Raw genomic sequence first — 16346 nt, forward strand, 5'->3', positions numbered from 1 at the left:
GTGGCCAAAAAAGCAAACAGGATGCTAGGAATTATTAGGAAATGGATGGTAGATAAGACCAAGAATATTATTTATTTAATTTATTTATTTGTGGCTTATTATACCACTTTTAACTGTCAAGTAGAACAAAGAGGTTTATATTACTCTGTATCACTCCATGGTGAGATCTCACCTTGAGTATTACATTCAGTTCTGGTCACCATATCTCAATAAAGATATAGCAGAATTAGAAATAGTTCAAATAAGAGTGACATAAATGATAAAGGGGATGGAACTCCTCTCATATGAGGAAAGGCTAAAGAGATTAGGGCTCTTCAGCTTGGAGAATAGATGGTTGAGGGGGGATATGATTGAGGTCTGCAAAATCCTGAGTGGTGTAGAATGAGTAGAAATGAATTGATTTTTTTTACTCTTTCAAAAAGTACAAAGACTAGGGAACACTCCAGGAAATTACATGGAAATACTTTTAAAACAAATAAGAGGAAATATTTTTCACTCAATGAATAGTTGCCGGAGGATGTAGTAATGGTGGTTAGCGCATCTGAGTTTAAAAATGTTTTGGACAAGTTCCTGGAGGAAAAGACCATAGTCTACTATTGAGACAGACATGGGGAAGAAACTACTTGCCCTGGGATTAGTAGCATGGGATGTTGCTACTATTTGGGTTCCCGCCAGGTACTTGTACAGGATAGTGGGCTAGATGGACCATTGGTCTGACCCAGTATGGTTATTCTTAGGTCCTTACTAGGTTGAAGGCACTGTTGTGAAATATTGAGTTACTAGTAATTAGTTACTGTACTTAATTGCAGTAATCAATATAGTAGTTAACTGCTTATTCATTATCCCATTGATTGTAATTATTTACTTTTGAAGAGTAACTAGCATGAGATGACATGAAGAGGATGTGGTTGGCAAGAGTTGGTCAAACCTCCTTGAAATAAGCATCAAGAGATGAAGTAATGAAATATTCACATTGGGGTTGTGTATAAGATGGATATTTTACCTCTTCACGTACTGTAAGGCTTTCACCATAAGTATTCTTAGATGTTGGCATCAGTAAAGGAAAAGCAATTAGTTAATCTAAGCAGATAACTGTAATCAGTAATCAATTACTTTCCTAAATGAGTAATTTAATTACTATAATTAATTAAAGCTGAGAATTAACTAGTAACTGTAATTAATTACCTTTGAAATTCTCAATACTACATAAATCACAATCAGGATTTCGATCCAACCACAGTACCGAAACAGTACTAATCACTCTCTTAACCAAATTCAAACAAACAATTGCAACTGGCAATAGAGGACTTTTCCTACATTTCGACATGTCCAGCGCGTTCGACATGGTAAACCATAAAATACTATTAAACATCCTAGAATACTTCAGGATTGGAGGAAGTGTACTTAGTTGGATCAAAGGTTTCCTAACTGCAAGAACATATCAAGTGATATCAAATTCGAACACATCATCACCATGGAAACCAGAATGCGGAGTACCCCAAGGATCACCGCTTTCACTGACCCTTTTCAACCTAATGATGACACCTCTAGCCAAATCACTATCCAACCAAGGCCTTAATCCTTACATCTACGCAGACGATGTCACGATCTACATCCCGTTCAAACATGATCTAACAGAAATCACAAATGAAATCAAACACGCCTCCAAATCATGAATTCATGGGCAGATGCATTTCAATTAAAACTTAACTCAGAGAAAACACAATGTCTCATCCTCTCATCACAATATAACATGAACAAACCCACCACTATAAACACCCCAGACTACACTCTTCCTGTTTCAGATAGCCTGAAAATTCTCGGAGTTACAATTGACTGAAATCTCACACTAGAAAGCCATGTTTTGGGCAGTTTGGTGTTTCTTAATGATTTCTTCTTTGCATCCGGCATAGATTGAGTTGCAGTACACCCATCCAGTTCCCACCCCTTAACACAACACGTCTATACTGTCATGCCACCATGGTAACAGTTACCACACTCATGCATTAACACACTTCAACCCTCAATTTTTGGTGTTTATATATGTAAAATTGGGCTATTTAAATTGCTAAATGGTCAAATATTATGCATTGAATAAGGCCAAAACATTACTGACACTGATATGTTTAGCAGCGATATTTGACTGTTAAATTGATAAGTTATGAACTTAAAAATAGGCCAGCTTTAAAGGCCTAAGCAATGGTGTGGTCGCCCGTAATATCTACATTCAGCATCGCCAGTTTATTGGATAGCACCACTAAATATGTAATAAAGTAAGCATCTTTGCATAACCTTAGGCATTGTCCACTGCCACTGAATATCAGATCAATCATTTCTTACCCACCTGCTACCTCAGGATACTTCAGAAGAAGCAGGAGCCCATATCTAAGGGTTGTGCTAGTTGTTTCTGTGCCGGCAAAGAATATGTCTAGACTTGTAATGGTCAGATTTTCTATGTTAAATTCAGTGAGGTAGTTTTCTTTTTCCTGGTAAAAAACAAAGGACAATGGGACATCTGTATTAAGTGCATAATTATGACTTATTTTCATTCTGATATGCAAAACACTATCCCCTATAACAGTATGGCAGTGTGGATAGTGGCTGGCTGCAGGATAAATGTACACAAAATGGGTTGTAGTCAGCTCTGTTACTTCACAGGCTTAGTCCTTTAAGTAGAGTCTCTCTCAGTACAGTCCCAGTCAGTTCTGTTCATGGGGCTGGCTTAATGCAGGGCCTCTTCCTGGAAACCTCTTCATTTGGGGCCATGGCCACCCCAAACTATTCTGCTCTAGGGCATTTAACCCCCTCGCTGCCTGAGCCCCACTAACTCAGCAGGTTAGCGCCATCTGCTGTAAAGTGGTTCAACTTCAACCTCAGTGAGGGAATGATCCTATAGAAACCCAGCCACTTCCTCACAAACAGGTTGCCTAAGGTTAGGTGCCAATTGCATATGTAAGTTATAGGCTATTAACTCTTATGTGCGTGATTGTAACAGTTAAGTGCAAAAGTGCCAGCTCTGCGCTCAGTGGTATTCTATAACACAGGCGAGCAATTCACTTAGGTCCAGATTCTATATATGGCAACTACAAAACTGTTGCTGAAAAAAAAGTGCTTGGTGTGAGGCCCCCCCAAGAATTCTGTTGTGTAGGTGCAACAACTCAAACCCTGTTGTTAGTAGTCGTGGCAGGTAAGAGTCTTGCACCCCAGAACTCATGGAGGTCCAGAGAAACTAACCTCGCTGTACACTCTCAAAGAGATGTACAGGGAAAAAAAACTAAAGGACTGTTCCTGAATTTGAGAGAACAAAATCACAATTTTATTTTCAATAAGATAACATTTATTTTCTTTCTTTAACAATCCAAGAACAAATATTCAATTCTATTTTCAATTGTACATTTAATGTTTCTGTTTCTTTTAGGTCTACTCCGGAGCACCTCCCTGCATAAACATCAGATAAGTATTTTCCCCTCTAACACCAAAAATTATACCCTTAAGTTTAAATAAGTTTCAAAAAGTCTCTATTAAAAAAATGATACTTTGTGTGCAATTTTTGTATTTTTCAGGTCACGTGACAGCTGCAGCCCAAGGTAAGTTTAATGTTGTATGTTTGTTTGTCTGTTGGTTATATTCACCACAGCCGCCACTGCTTTGCTGGATATCTGTCTTGCGCTGGGGCCCGAAGTTCCAGATTTTCTGTGCACGTCTTTCTTTCACCTAAACCTAACACTTAACAACGAAAATGGAATAAAAACCCTAACTCCCTAATAAATTCCTTATCCCCACACTAAATGATTTTAACAATATAACATTTGGAAAATCTAACTATATAAAAAGAAAATAACCAAACAACCCTTACCTAATTTCCTAAACTCAAACTGTATTCCCTATTCTATAGAGCTTTCACATATATACACCACCCATCAATCATAAATGTATTTTCACTATAAATTAAACTCATTCATAAAACTACATCAAATTTTCCCAAACACTCTCCCACAGTACTAAATCACCCAATTATACTCTCTTACACTTAACTCACTAACTTACAATTCTCCAAAATCACTCTTAAAGCACCAATCTCACCAACTCACATAAAACACCTCCTCTCTTAACCACCACTCTCCAACACTCTCACAACACTCTGCTTATCACTCAACTCCAAACCTCACCCACTTTCAATCTCCACCAACTCTCCAAATCCTCTATCCCAGCCACACCACCAAAAACACGTCCTCTCCTCACCTCAGTCAGAAAAGCTCTGCCAACTGCCAGCCTGCCCGTTACCTGGGAGACGGACCCTTGTCTTGGGGTTCCGCAGCCCATCCAGCCAATCCTGAGTCCTGCTCAACATTCCGTATCCTTCTGCTGACCAGCGGAATGTTGAGCAGCACTACTCAAGCCCCATTTTAATTAACAATTTCCCATAGGGATCAATGGGAAAAACTTCAATTAATTAAAAACCCCTGAAAATTTTAATCAAAACACCCCAAATTTCCCATACTAATAAAACCTCCCATTCTCTATTAACCTATAACTTTAAAATTTAAAAATCCCAAAATTTAATATCCGCCCTAAAAAAAACTTCCTAAAATCCCGGAAAAATTCCCAAAAAATTTAAAACCCCCCTCAAAAATGCTAAAACCATCTCCCGGACATACCACGTCGAAATTTAAAAATTAACCCTTTCCTAACCCCATAAATAGCACCCTTCCCAAATCACCCCTCAAAAATATAAAAATTCAAAAACTAAATCACCCAAAAAATCCCAAAAAATCCCCCGACCCCAAAACTGAAAACAGAATTTAAATTAAACAAATCCCTGATTTTTTAAAAATCAAAAACCCTATTGTCAGGTTCTGTCAGGTTCTGAGCCCGCGGGACCGGGCTCTGGAGCAAACGTGAGCCCTTGGGCTGCTGACGAGGAGCGACAGCAGCAGGCAAAACCCACCAACCAACACTGGGTAAGCACAACGGCAGGGACTGCAGGCACTGCCCAGCGAACCGGAACACCTGGACTGGAATCCCCCGGACTGGAGGACACAGGACTAGAACACTGGACTGCAATCCCTCGGACTGGAACACACACCGGACCGGAACACACTGGACTGGAACCCGGACTGGACCTAGGCTTCACCTACACTTGACTGCCTACCCCCTCGGGTTGAGCCTTCAGGTTCTGGCAGCCGGTAGGACTTACAGGGGCAGCAGGAATGAAGATCCAGGGGTGCCCCCTGGCACCTAAGCGATGGCAAGGCAGACAGACAGGGAATGTCCGGGTTTCTGGCAGTAGGTAGGTTCAAAGCAATGGTCACAGAAGGGCTGGAAGCCCACAGAGCAATAAACACAAAAGGGCAGGGAACCTACAGAGCAGTAAACACAGAAGGGCTGGAAACCCACTAGCGATAAACACAGAAGGGCTGAAAACCCACAGAAGGGTAGGAGACTCACAGAGCAAATAACTACCGAAGGGCAGGGAACCTACAGAGCAAGAAACACAGAAGGGCAGGAAACCCACAAGCGATAAACACAGAAGGGCTGAAAACCCACAGCGCAATAAATACAGAAGGGCTGAAAACCCACAGAAGGGTAGGAGACCCACAGAGCAAATAACTACCGAAGGGCAGGGAACCTACAGAGCAAGAAACACAGAAGGGCAGGAAACCCACAAGCGATAAACACAGAAGGGCTGAAAACCCACAGAAGGGTAGGAGACCCACAGAGCAAATAACACAGAAGGGTAGGAAGCCCACAGAACAATAAACACAGAAGGGCTGAAAACCCACAGAGCAAAAGACAAGGAAAGCAAACGGTGCTAACAGCACACTAACCTCGGGACCTAAAGCACTGCGGAGGGAATGGCAATGCAAAGGCCAGGACTGTAGTCTTCGGGTGACTAATAAAGCCCATCAAGACCAGAGCCACAGCTGCAGCAATCACCTTGCAACCAAACAGAGGCTTGACACACAAAGCAGTCATTCCATAGGAAGGAACAGCGGGAGCCATCTTGGAAACTGGCAAGGAGGAAGAGGCGGCAGCCATCTTGGAAGAGGCATAGCCCACACAGGTGAGGTTCAGTAGGGCAATCAGCACACAGAGCCAGAGAGAAACTAAGACAGAGACAGACACAGAGACAAGCAGAAGCCAGCACAGCCACTGACTCCCAGAAACAGGGTAAGTATGAGGGTGGTCACGGCCACAAACGTGACAGTACCCCCTCCTCAAGACCCCCCTCTCGGTCCCCCTGAGGAGTTCAGGTGTCCAGGGGTAACTATGGTGAAACCTCCTGATGGGTCTCAAAAGCCCGACATAGATCACTGGACTGGAAGTCACAAAGAAGTTCCAAAGTGGCAGACAGGAGCGGAACTTGTCAACAGGAGGCTCCTTCCAATCCCCGCTGGGCCAACTCAGGAACTTGGAAGCATCAAGAGGAACCTCATTCAAAAGGCACCCTTCTCCGAGGGACCCCAGACTGAACTCAGGAAGCAAACCGGGACTGGGACCCGGACTAGAGTCAAAAAGCAAACCGGGCCTGGGACCCAGGTGGGCGTCAGAAGCTTGACTGGAACTGGAACTCAGAGCAGGCTCAGCATCTTGGCTGGAAGTGGAACTAGGAACGGACTCAGCATCTTGGCTGGAACCGGAGCTAGGAGCAGGGTCAGCATCTTGGCTGGAACTGGAACTTGGAACAGACTCAGCATCTTGGCTGGAACTGGAGCTAGGAGCAGGCTCAGCATCTTGGCTGGAAGTGGAACTAGGAACGGACTCAGCATCTTGGCTGGAACTGGAGCTAGGAGCAGGGTCAGCATCTTGGCTGGAACTGGAACTTTGAACAGGAGTTGAACCGGGACTGGGACCCGGACTGGAATCAGAAGCTTGACTGGCAGGGCCCCTCAAACTGGACTCAGGAGCTTGGCTGGGAGCGCCCCGCGAACTGGACTTTAACTGAGGCTTGGCAGAACACACCCTTTGGACAGGGATCGGAGGCTCGAGCGGAAGCACCACTCGAACTGGCCTTCGGAGCTTGATTGGAGGTACCCTCCAGACTGGAAGCGGAGGTGCCACCTGAACCACCCTGTGGACTGGCATCGGAGGCTTGGTTAGAAGCCCCCCTCGAACTGGACTCAGTGGCTTGACTGGACGGGTCACTTGAACAAGAACCGGAGACTTGACCCGAAGCGCCATTTGCACAGGAATCTGACGCTCCATCGAAGGCTTCCCTCGGACTGGACTCGGAGACTTCAAAGGGCGTGCCATTTGAAGGAGGACTGGAGGCTCGACCCGAAGCGCCACTTGCATAGGAATCTGAGGCTCCGTCAGAAGCACCCCACGGACTGGACTCGGAGCCTTCAAGGGGCGTGCCACTTGAACGAGGACTGGAGGCTCGACCTGGAGCGCCATTTGCATAGGAATCTGAGGCTCCGTCAGAAGCACCCCACGGACTGGACTCGGAGACTCGAATGGAAGCGCCACCTGAACTGGCATCGGAGGCTCGGTCAGAAGCGTCCCTCGGACTGGACTCTGAAGCTTGGCTGGACGTGCTGCTCGGACTGGATTCAGGGGCTTGTCTGGGCGCGCTGCTTGAATGGGACTGGACCCCTGCTGGGCCCAGAGCATGGAATTCCCCAGACGTCTCCTCTCAGCGACAGCTTCAGGAGTATCCCACAAAGCTGGAATCAAGACCAGGCTGCGGCGATATTCAGCGAGCGTGATAAAAGGGTCCATATCTGAAACTGGGTTTTCAGTGATTCCAAGCCACCGGACACGTTTTCTCTCAGCTGCCGCTTCAGGGGTCTTCTTCAAAACAGGATGAGACAAAAGTTTCCCACGATACTGACGAAGAGTCATAGAAGGATCAAGAACAACGATGGAGCTGGACCCCAGCTGGGTCAGCTGGGTGGGGGTTCTTGCCGGGCTCATGGCCTTTGCATTCTGTCAGGTTCTGTCAGGTTCTGAGCCCGCGGGACCGGGCTCTGGAGCAAACGTGAGCCCTTGGGCTGCTGACGAGGAGCGACAGCAGCAGGCAAAACCCACCAACCAACACTGGGTAAGCACAACGGCAGGGACTGCAGGCACTGCCCAGCGAACCGGAACACCTGGACTGGAATCCCCCGGACTGGAGGACACAGGACTGGAACACTGGACTGCAATCCCTCGGACTGGAACACACACCGGACCGGAACACACTGGACTGGAACCCGGACTGGACCTAGGCTTCACCTACACTTGACTGCCTACCCCCTCGGGTTGAGCCTTCAGGTTCTGGCAGCCGGTAGGACTTACAGGGGCAGCAGGAATGAAGATCCAGGGGTGCCCCCTGGCACCTAAGCGATGGCAAGGCAGACAGACAGGGAATGTCCGGGTTCTGGCAGTAGGTAGGTTCAAAGCAATGGTCACAGAAGGGCTGGAAGCCCACAGAGCAATAAACACAAAAGGGCAGGGAACCTACAGAGCAGTAAACACAGAAGGGCTGGAAACCCACTAGCGATAAACACAGAAGGGCTGAAAACCCACAGAAGGGTAGGAGACTCACAGAGCAAATAACTACCGAAGGGCAGGGAACCTACAGAGCAAGAAACACAGAAGGGCAGGAAACCCACAAGCGATAAACACAGAAGGGCTGAAAACCCACAGCGCAATAAATACAGAAGGGCTGAAAACCCACAGAAGGGTAGGAGACCCACAGAGCAAATAACTACCGAAGGGCAGGGAACCTACAGAGCAAGAAACACAGAAGGGCAGGAAACCCACAAGCGATAAACACAGAAGGGCTGAAAACCCACAGAAGGGTAGGAGACCCACAGAGCAAATAACACAGAAGGGTAGGAAGCCCACAGAACAATAAACACAGAAGGGCTGAAAACCCACAGAGCAAAAGACAAGGAAAGCAAACGGTGCTAACAGCACACTAACCTCGGGACCTAAAGCACTGCGGAGGGAATGGCAATGCAAAGGCCAGGACTGTAGTCTTCGGGTGACTAATAAAGCCCATCAAGACCAGAGCCACAGCTGCAGCAATCACCTTGCAACCAAACAGAGGCTTGACACACAAAGCAGTCATTCCATAGGAAGGAACAGCGGGAGCCATCTTGGAAACTGGCAAGGAGGAAGAGGCGGCAGCCATCTTGGAAGAGGCATAGCCCACACAGGTGAGGTTCAGTAGGGCAATCAGCACACAGAGCCAGAGAGAAACTAAGACAGAGACAGACACAGAGACAAGCAGAAGCCAGCACAGCCACTGACTCCCAGAAACAGGGTAAGTATGAGGGTGGTCACGGCCACAAACGTGACACCTATTTATACAATTTAAAAATCAATCAATTAAAATTTTGGGTTAAAAACCACTTACCTGTTTTCCTGATTTTCCCCTTACACGATCCAAACCACCGAATCCGGTCCCGGTCGTCTCCCCACCGAAACGGAGCCAAAATAAAAAAACTTCCGAAGCCAGCCCAAAATTTAGGCCCCGGCTTCGGCCTAGCCGCGAAGACGCTCGTTTGCGATTCGTGCATGAGGCGCGCCGCCTCATGCACACTCGCGCTGACGTCCTCTTCTCGGCGCTCCTCTTCGCTTTGGCGCCTAGCGCCAAAGCCTAAAACCAGCCCCATTCGGCCCCGAAACGGGGCGAAAAAACCCAGCTGCTTCCTTCTGCACCCGGGGACGTGTCCAACCGTTCCCGGGTGTCCGAAAAATAGCGATGCTGCCTCAAGCAGCGTCCCCCATGGCCCCACACCGCCGGGAATTCTTCTTTTTTCTTTAATAAAAAAAAAACCTCGCCGCCGGCTGCTCCCATCCCCAAAATAGAACGCCCCAGACAGCAGCCTCCCAGACCTCCGGAGCCCCCCCAGGTAAGTATTATTTATTATTTTTTTTCTTAACCCCTGGTTACATTCGTCCGGTCTTAAAATCAAACATTGTCCCCAATGTTCACAACTCATCCCTTTCAAAACATTCCACCACATAACACACAACCTCCAAACTAACGCACCCACCACTCAAACTTTAATCACCTCCCATCCATTCTCAACTAAACACCCGATCTCATCTCCATTGCAATCCATTCAACCTCAACAATTCTTCCAATCTACGCATTTTACACCTCCTTGCACGCCAACCCCTAAACATACCCAGCTAACATCTTTATTTTCATTTTTCAAAATTTTTAGAATTCTTAAATTCTCTCTTTCAGTAGTAATATTCTTTCCATTTAACATACATCTAATGTAGTATTAACATCTAACCAAAAAGAACATCTCAGCAACATATAATAATAATACATCTTTGCAGTTAACTTTATATTCCTCAAAATAACATTTCAGAAATCCCCAAAATATAACTACTTTAGAAAATAGTTCTCTTTTAAATAGGAAGAACAGACCCCCTTATTACTTCTGGACGAGCTTCTAACTTGTTCTGAACTCTCTTGTACAGTGCATACCTTATCCGAATCTATCAAAATTTCAGTAAAAATCACATAATCACATGTGTCCTCCAGAATACCAGAATTTGAAACCCTCCCCTTGTCCAAATTCTTTGCCATTGGTGTTGCCATAGGTTCAGGTGCTAATATACTCAAATTATATTTTTTTAACAAGTCTCGGTGAACCACTTTAACTCCATGAGCCGTGTTCTGGATTTTAATTACATTATTAAATTTCCCCAGAATTTGCACCACTTCATATGGTTGCTCTTCCCAAAAATCCTGAATTTTGTGCCTCCTACGAAACCCCCGCTCCCGGAGCAGCACCCAATCTCCCTCCTGAAGTTGTTCTGCTTCGATTTTTTTTCTCTCATATTGCCCTTTCATCTTCTCGAAACTGAGTTTCCGCGGTTCTTCTGGCTAATTCTCCTGCTAAATCCAACTTCGCTTTATGATCAGCCAACCAGTCCTCCAGGCTTTTAACATTTTCATTATATTTTTCTTCATTCTTGTTCACTAATTCGGTGTAAGGTAACAAATTTTCTTTACCCAAGAAGAGGAATGCTGGAGTGTATCCGGTAGCATGATGTATTGAACTATTGTATATTTGATTAAGTTCAGGCAGGAACCTGGACCAGTTTCTCTTCTTCTCCGGAGGCAGTGTACGGAGGATTTGGTGCAGTGTACGATTATACCGCTCACAACGTCCATTCCCTTGTGGGTGATATGGAAAAGTACGGGTCTTCTGAATGCCATAATATTTGCACACCTCTTTAATTAATTGAGACTCAAAGGCAGGGCCTTGATCGGAATGTAGTCTCTCTGGCACGCCATATACAGTGAACCATCTACTAATCAGAATCTTAGTGGTAGTCCTTGCCGTTTGGTTCTTTGTTGGCACCGCGACAGTGAAACGTGAAAACATGTCCGTTAAGACCAATACGTTTTCATATCCCCCTCCATCTCTCTCCAGGACCGTGTAATCAACCGCCAGGACTTCGTGCGGCCGGACTACTTTAAAGCATCCCAACTCAGCTCTCTCTCTCGGGAACAGCTCTTTGGCAAAACAACATCTCCTGCAGTTGTTGATCCAGCTGATAACATCCTTCTTCATGTTGACCCAAAAGTGAGTCTTTCTCAGGTTTTTAAAAGTCGTCTCCGCAGCATAATGTCCCATCTTGTCATGAAATATCTCCAGTACCTGCTTCCTCCAGGCTGTTGGCACCACCACCTGCATCTCGTCCCGACCAGTCCGGCAATCCTCATATTTCCGGAACAGGACTTCCTCTTCTATCAGCAACCTGGCTCTATGTTTCCATAAGGCTCTCTTTTCTGTGCAGTCTAACTCTTCTTCGGTAGGAACATGGTTTTCTTTAATCCAAGAGGCAACACTTCCAAGTACACTATCCTCTTTTTGAGCCCTTTCAATCTCCGAATTCCGGTATTCTGTACAAATTCCCCAACATTTCCTGTTTTCTCTTTTCTTCTTCCAAGTCTTCTTGGGTCTGGCCGTTATCCTGGCACAAGAGAATCTCAGGAAATCCTTGTCCGTATCTTCTTCCTCTAACTCTGGTTCTTCACTCTCCGGTAACCGGGATAAGGCATCAGCCACAACATTACTCTTCCCATTCTTATACTCCACAGAAAAATTCAACTCCGCTAATTGAGCAAGCCAGCGTTGCTCCACTGCATGGATTTTGGCGGAATCTAGATATTTAAGTGGGTTATGATCAGTCCTCAAGAGAAACTTCTGGTAGATCAGGTATTCCCTGAATTTCTCTGTTGCGGCCCACTTGAGCGCTAGTAGCTCCAACTTAAACGCCGAATAATTATTGGCGTTTCTCTCGGATTTCCTAAGACCTCTGCTCGCAAAAGCTATGACTCTCTCTTCTCCATTTTGAATCTGACTGAGCACCGCTCCTAAACCACGATGGCTAGCATCAGTCGTTAAAATAAAAGGTTCAGAAAAAATGGGATAAGATAAAATCGGTGCCGAGGACATCTTCCGCTTCAGAATCTCAAATGCCTCCTGACACTCCTTGGTCCACAGAAGTTTTGCCTTTTCAGGAATGGTCTTCCCAGTCAGAGCATGCAGGGGTTCCGCCACTTGTGCGAAATTCTGCACAAATCTTCGATAAAAACTTGCGAAGCTTAAAAAACTGCGCACTTCAGTTTTTGTCGTAGGAACTTTCCACTCCCTCAAAGCCTTCACCTTCTCCACATCAGTAGACATTCCCTGGGCCGACACTATGTAGCCCAAGAATCTTACTTCTCTGCACAATAGTCGGCACTTGGACGGTTTCAGTTTCAGTCCATGCTTCCTCATTCTTAAAAACACCTGCTCCATTCTCTCAAGGTGCGTTTCAAATGATGGTGCAAAAATCAAGATGTCATCCAGATAGAGGAGGAGGATATCAAAAACGTATCCATCTAGGACTGTTTCCATAAGTCGCTGAAAGCTGGCCGGTGCATTACATAAACCAAACGGCATTCGGGTCCACTCAAATAACCCCATAGGTGTGGTGACTGCCGTCTTCTCCATATCACCTCTATTCATACCCATCTGAAAATACCCAGAGGTCATGTCAAGAGACGAGAACCACTGGGACGCTCCCAAAGCATCCAAAGACTCGTCTATTCTAGGGAGTGGGTAAGCATCTCTAATTGTAACTGCGTTGAGCCTCCTATAATCGCAACAGAATCTAATACTTCCATCTTTTTTTTTTATGACGACAGCTGGAGAAGCCCAGGGACTTTGACTCTTCCTCAGAATCCCTTGTTGTAATAAGTCATTCACATGCTCCTTGAACTGTTCAAAAATGTGAGGTGACACTCTTCTATACGGCTGTCGAATAGGTTTGGCATCTCCGGTATTTACAGTATTCTATGAGTGACCAGCTCCGAGTATCCAATATCAGTATCACACACTGAAAACACTTCCCGGTGTCTCCATAACAATTGCTTCAACCGACTAGCTTGTTCTGTTGTCAGCTGACTCCAGTCCACCTTCACAGCTGGAATCTCTTGTTCCCAACCCACTCTCTCTTTCTGCTCCGGTAGGTCTACTTCCGGTATTACTTGCACTTCATGCAGCTCCGCTATCTGTGTCCTTCCTGGTATCACCACATCTCGTACTCCAATATTTATCATACGGACGAACACATTACCCCGATTTTGAGTAACCAGGGTATTTGCCACCATAATTTTATCCGGGAGATTTATCCTACGAGAAGCTGAAACAAGCAAACCTCCTGATGTCCCACGGATTTGCTGGCACTTGCCCATAATAATTCGCTCAGACATGGCGGGTATAAGCTGTCCAACATTTCCCTGCACCTTAACCAATCCATCTCCGTTCTTCACCCTGGTACGATTCTCAGTGATCTTAGTTAAAATTCCAGAAATCTTAGCCGGCTCCAGCACGAACACTGAAAGATCTTTAAATAAACCCTCCAGATGTTGGAGCACATTCATGCCCACTATTCCCTGAGCATGATTTTTCTCAATCTGTCCTTCTTGAAAATTATCTTTCACAATAAAAATGCATCGCTGCGGTACAATTTGTCCCAGACACTTAACATCCGCGTCGATGTAGCCCAGAACTGGTAACTCCGACCCATTCACTGCTACCAGTGTAAGCCGACTCGCATCCATCAGCTTTTCCGGGTGAGGGAAATTCTTATAAAAGAAGCTGGCCAGGAGGGTTGATACGTTTGACCCAGTGTCTACTGTGCATAAAGTTTCCACTCCCTCAATGGAGACCTTTAAAAGCGGGCTTGCTCCAATAGCCTTCTCTCCCATCAATTTTTCCTCAGATGTCTCTTCGGTTTCCACGAACTTCTGAACTCTCACTACAGACTTTTTAGCATCAGCTGTGGAAATGGTTTCCTCTTGTTTTCGCTCTCCTCTCGGTGGTACTCCACTAGGACCAGGCTTCTCAGAAACTTCATAAGCTCTTCCAGAATAAGAACGATCAACCCTTTCGCTATAACAATCCCGGGCAAAATGTCCCGGCTCATGGCACCGGAAACATATAATCTCCCCTGTGCTTGTTCTGGACGGTCTGCTCGGATTTGAACTCGTGTTCGGGATAAAACCCCGATAGCCTTCTCTGCGTTCCCTTCTTTGTCGGGCCCACTCCTCTTCTTGCCTCTCACAAAGTTTGGAAAACATTCGAGTCACTTGCTGCATCATAATTTCAGCAGATGAAACTTCTGGTCTCCGAAAATCTCCTGCATCTTCCCGTCCCCTCTGTAGGATTTTCCTCGGGGAAAACTCCACTGGTGTTAGACCTCGTTCTTCTCCGGCCCAACGTATTGCGGCCTGCATCAGCTCAATGAAGGGTATCGCAGGATTATCCTCCGTTCTTTTCATCACCTCCCTCTTCAATGTCTCATCCTGTAACCCTATTAGGAATTGCTCTTTCAGTGTCTCGTCTGGATTGTTCACTCTCCTCCTGTCCCTTTTCATAATCGCCTCAAGCTTCTCCTGAAGCTTGTAAGCGAAAACACGAATGGATTCATTTTCTTTCTGCCGCAGATTATAAAACTCTTGAATTCTCAAACCAAGTGCCACTTTATCCCCGTACACCTGCCTCAGCAGTTCAAACACTTCCTCCACTGAGCAGTCCCGAGGCAGAGAATACTTCACAGTTTCCAAGGCTATTCCTTTCAGATGGTCTCTCACCATCTCCACCTGGTCTTCCGGAAGGACACGCAATACTCTCATCCTTGATCTCATCTTATCAATCCATTCTTCCACAGTCAGGTCCTCCGGAGTTTTAGGAAATCCTTGGAATTCTGGCAATTTTCGATCTTGTGGAAAAATAACGGTGTGAGTAATGATCTGTGGAGCAGCCCGACTTCCTGAAGCTTCACCACCCTCCATCTTCAATTGAGTGCCGCCCCAGGAACAGAAGACCTCCCAAGAGACACAAACCCAAGACACACTTTTTTTTTATTTTATTAAAACTGCAACCACCTTCCCAGGTCTCTGCACCTGAAATAAACAGTTAAGGTCAAGCTCACCAACACCAAAATCTACAGTTTTTCTCCCTAAGAACCACCCAAATTCAGGAAAGAATCCTGCCGACTACGCCAAAACTCTGTGAGGCCCCCCCAAGAATTCTGTTGTGTAGGTGCAACAACTCAAACCCTGTTGTTAGTAGTCGTGGCAGGTAAGAGTCTTGCACCCCAGAACTCAGGGAGGTCCAGAGAAACTAACCTCGCTGTACACTCTCAAAGAGATGTACAGGGAAAAAAAACTAAAGGACTGTTCCTGAATTTGAGAGAACAAAATCACAATTTTATTTTCAATAAGATAACATTTATTTTCTTTCTTTAACAATCCAAGAACAAATATTCAATTCTATTTTCAATTGTACATTTAATGTTTCTGTTTCTTTTAGGTCTACTCCGGAGCACCTCCCTGCATAAACATCAGATAAGTATTTTCCCCTCTAACACCAAAAATTATACCCTTAAGTTTAAATAAGTTTCAAAAAGTCTCTATTAAAAAAAATGATACTTTGTGTGCAATTTTTGTATTTTTCAGGTCACGTGACAGCTGCAGCCCAAGGTAAGTTTAATGTTGTATGTTTGTTTGTCTGTTGGTTATATTCACCACAGCCGCCACTGCTTTGCTGGATATCTGTCTTGCGCTGGGGCCCGAAGTTCCAGATTTTCTGTGCACGTCTTTCTTTCACCTAAACCTAACACTTAACAACGAAAATGGAATAAAAACCCTAACTCCCTAATAAATTCCTTATCCCCACACTAAATGATTTTAACAATATAACATTTGGAAAATCTAACTATATAAAAAGAAAATAACCAAACAACCCTTACCTAATTTTCCTAAACTCAAACTGTATTCCCTATTCTATAGAGCTTTCACATATATACACCACCCATCAATCATAAATGTATTT

General features: G+C 45.2%; 1 protein-coding gene across 1 annotated transcript in view; it reads right to left on the reverse strand.

Moving 5' to 3' along the window:
- The window catches only part of LOC115481201 (cytochrome P450 2G1-like), a 73462-nt gene that overhangs the window by 19739 nt on the left and 37377 nt on the right, over positions 1-16346 (reverse strand). The window contains exon 6 of the mRNA XM_030220285.1: positions 2345-2486. Within this exon, the coding sequence (XP_030076145.1) occupies positions 2345-2486 (142 nt within the window). The remainder of the gene's footprint in view (positions 1-2344; positions 2487-16346) is intronic.

Source organism: Microcaecilia unicolor, chromosome 11 (genome assembly GCF_901765095.1).
Source record: "Microcaecilia unicolor chromosome 11, aMicUni1.1, whole genome shotgun sequence".
In the NCBI taxonomy this organism is placed as follows: domain Eukaryota; kingdom Metazoa; phylum Chordata; class Amphibia; order Gymnophiona; family Siphonopidae; genus Microcaecilia; species Microcaecilia unicolor.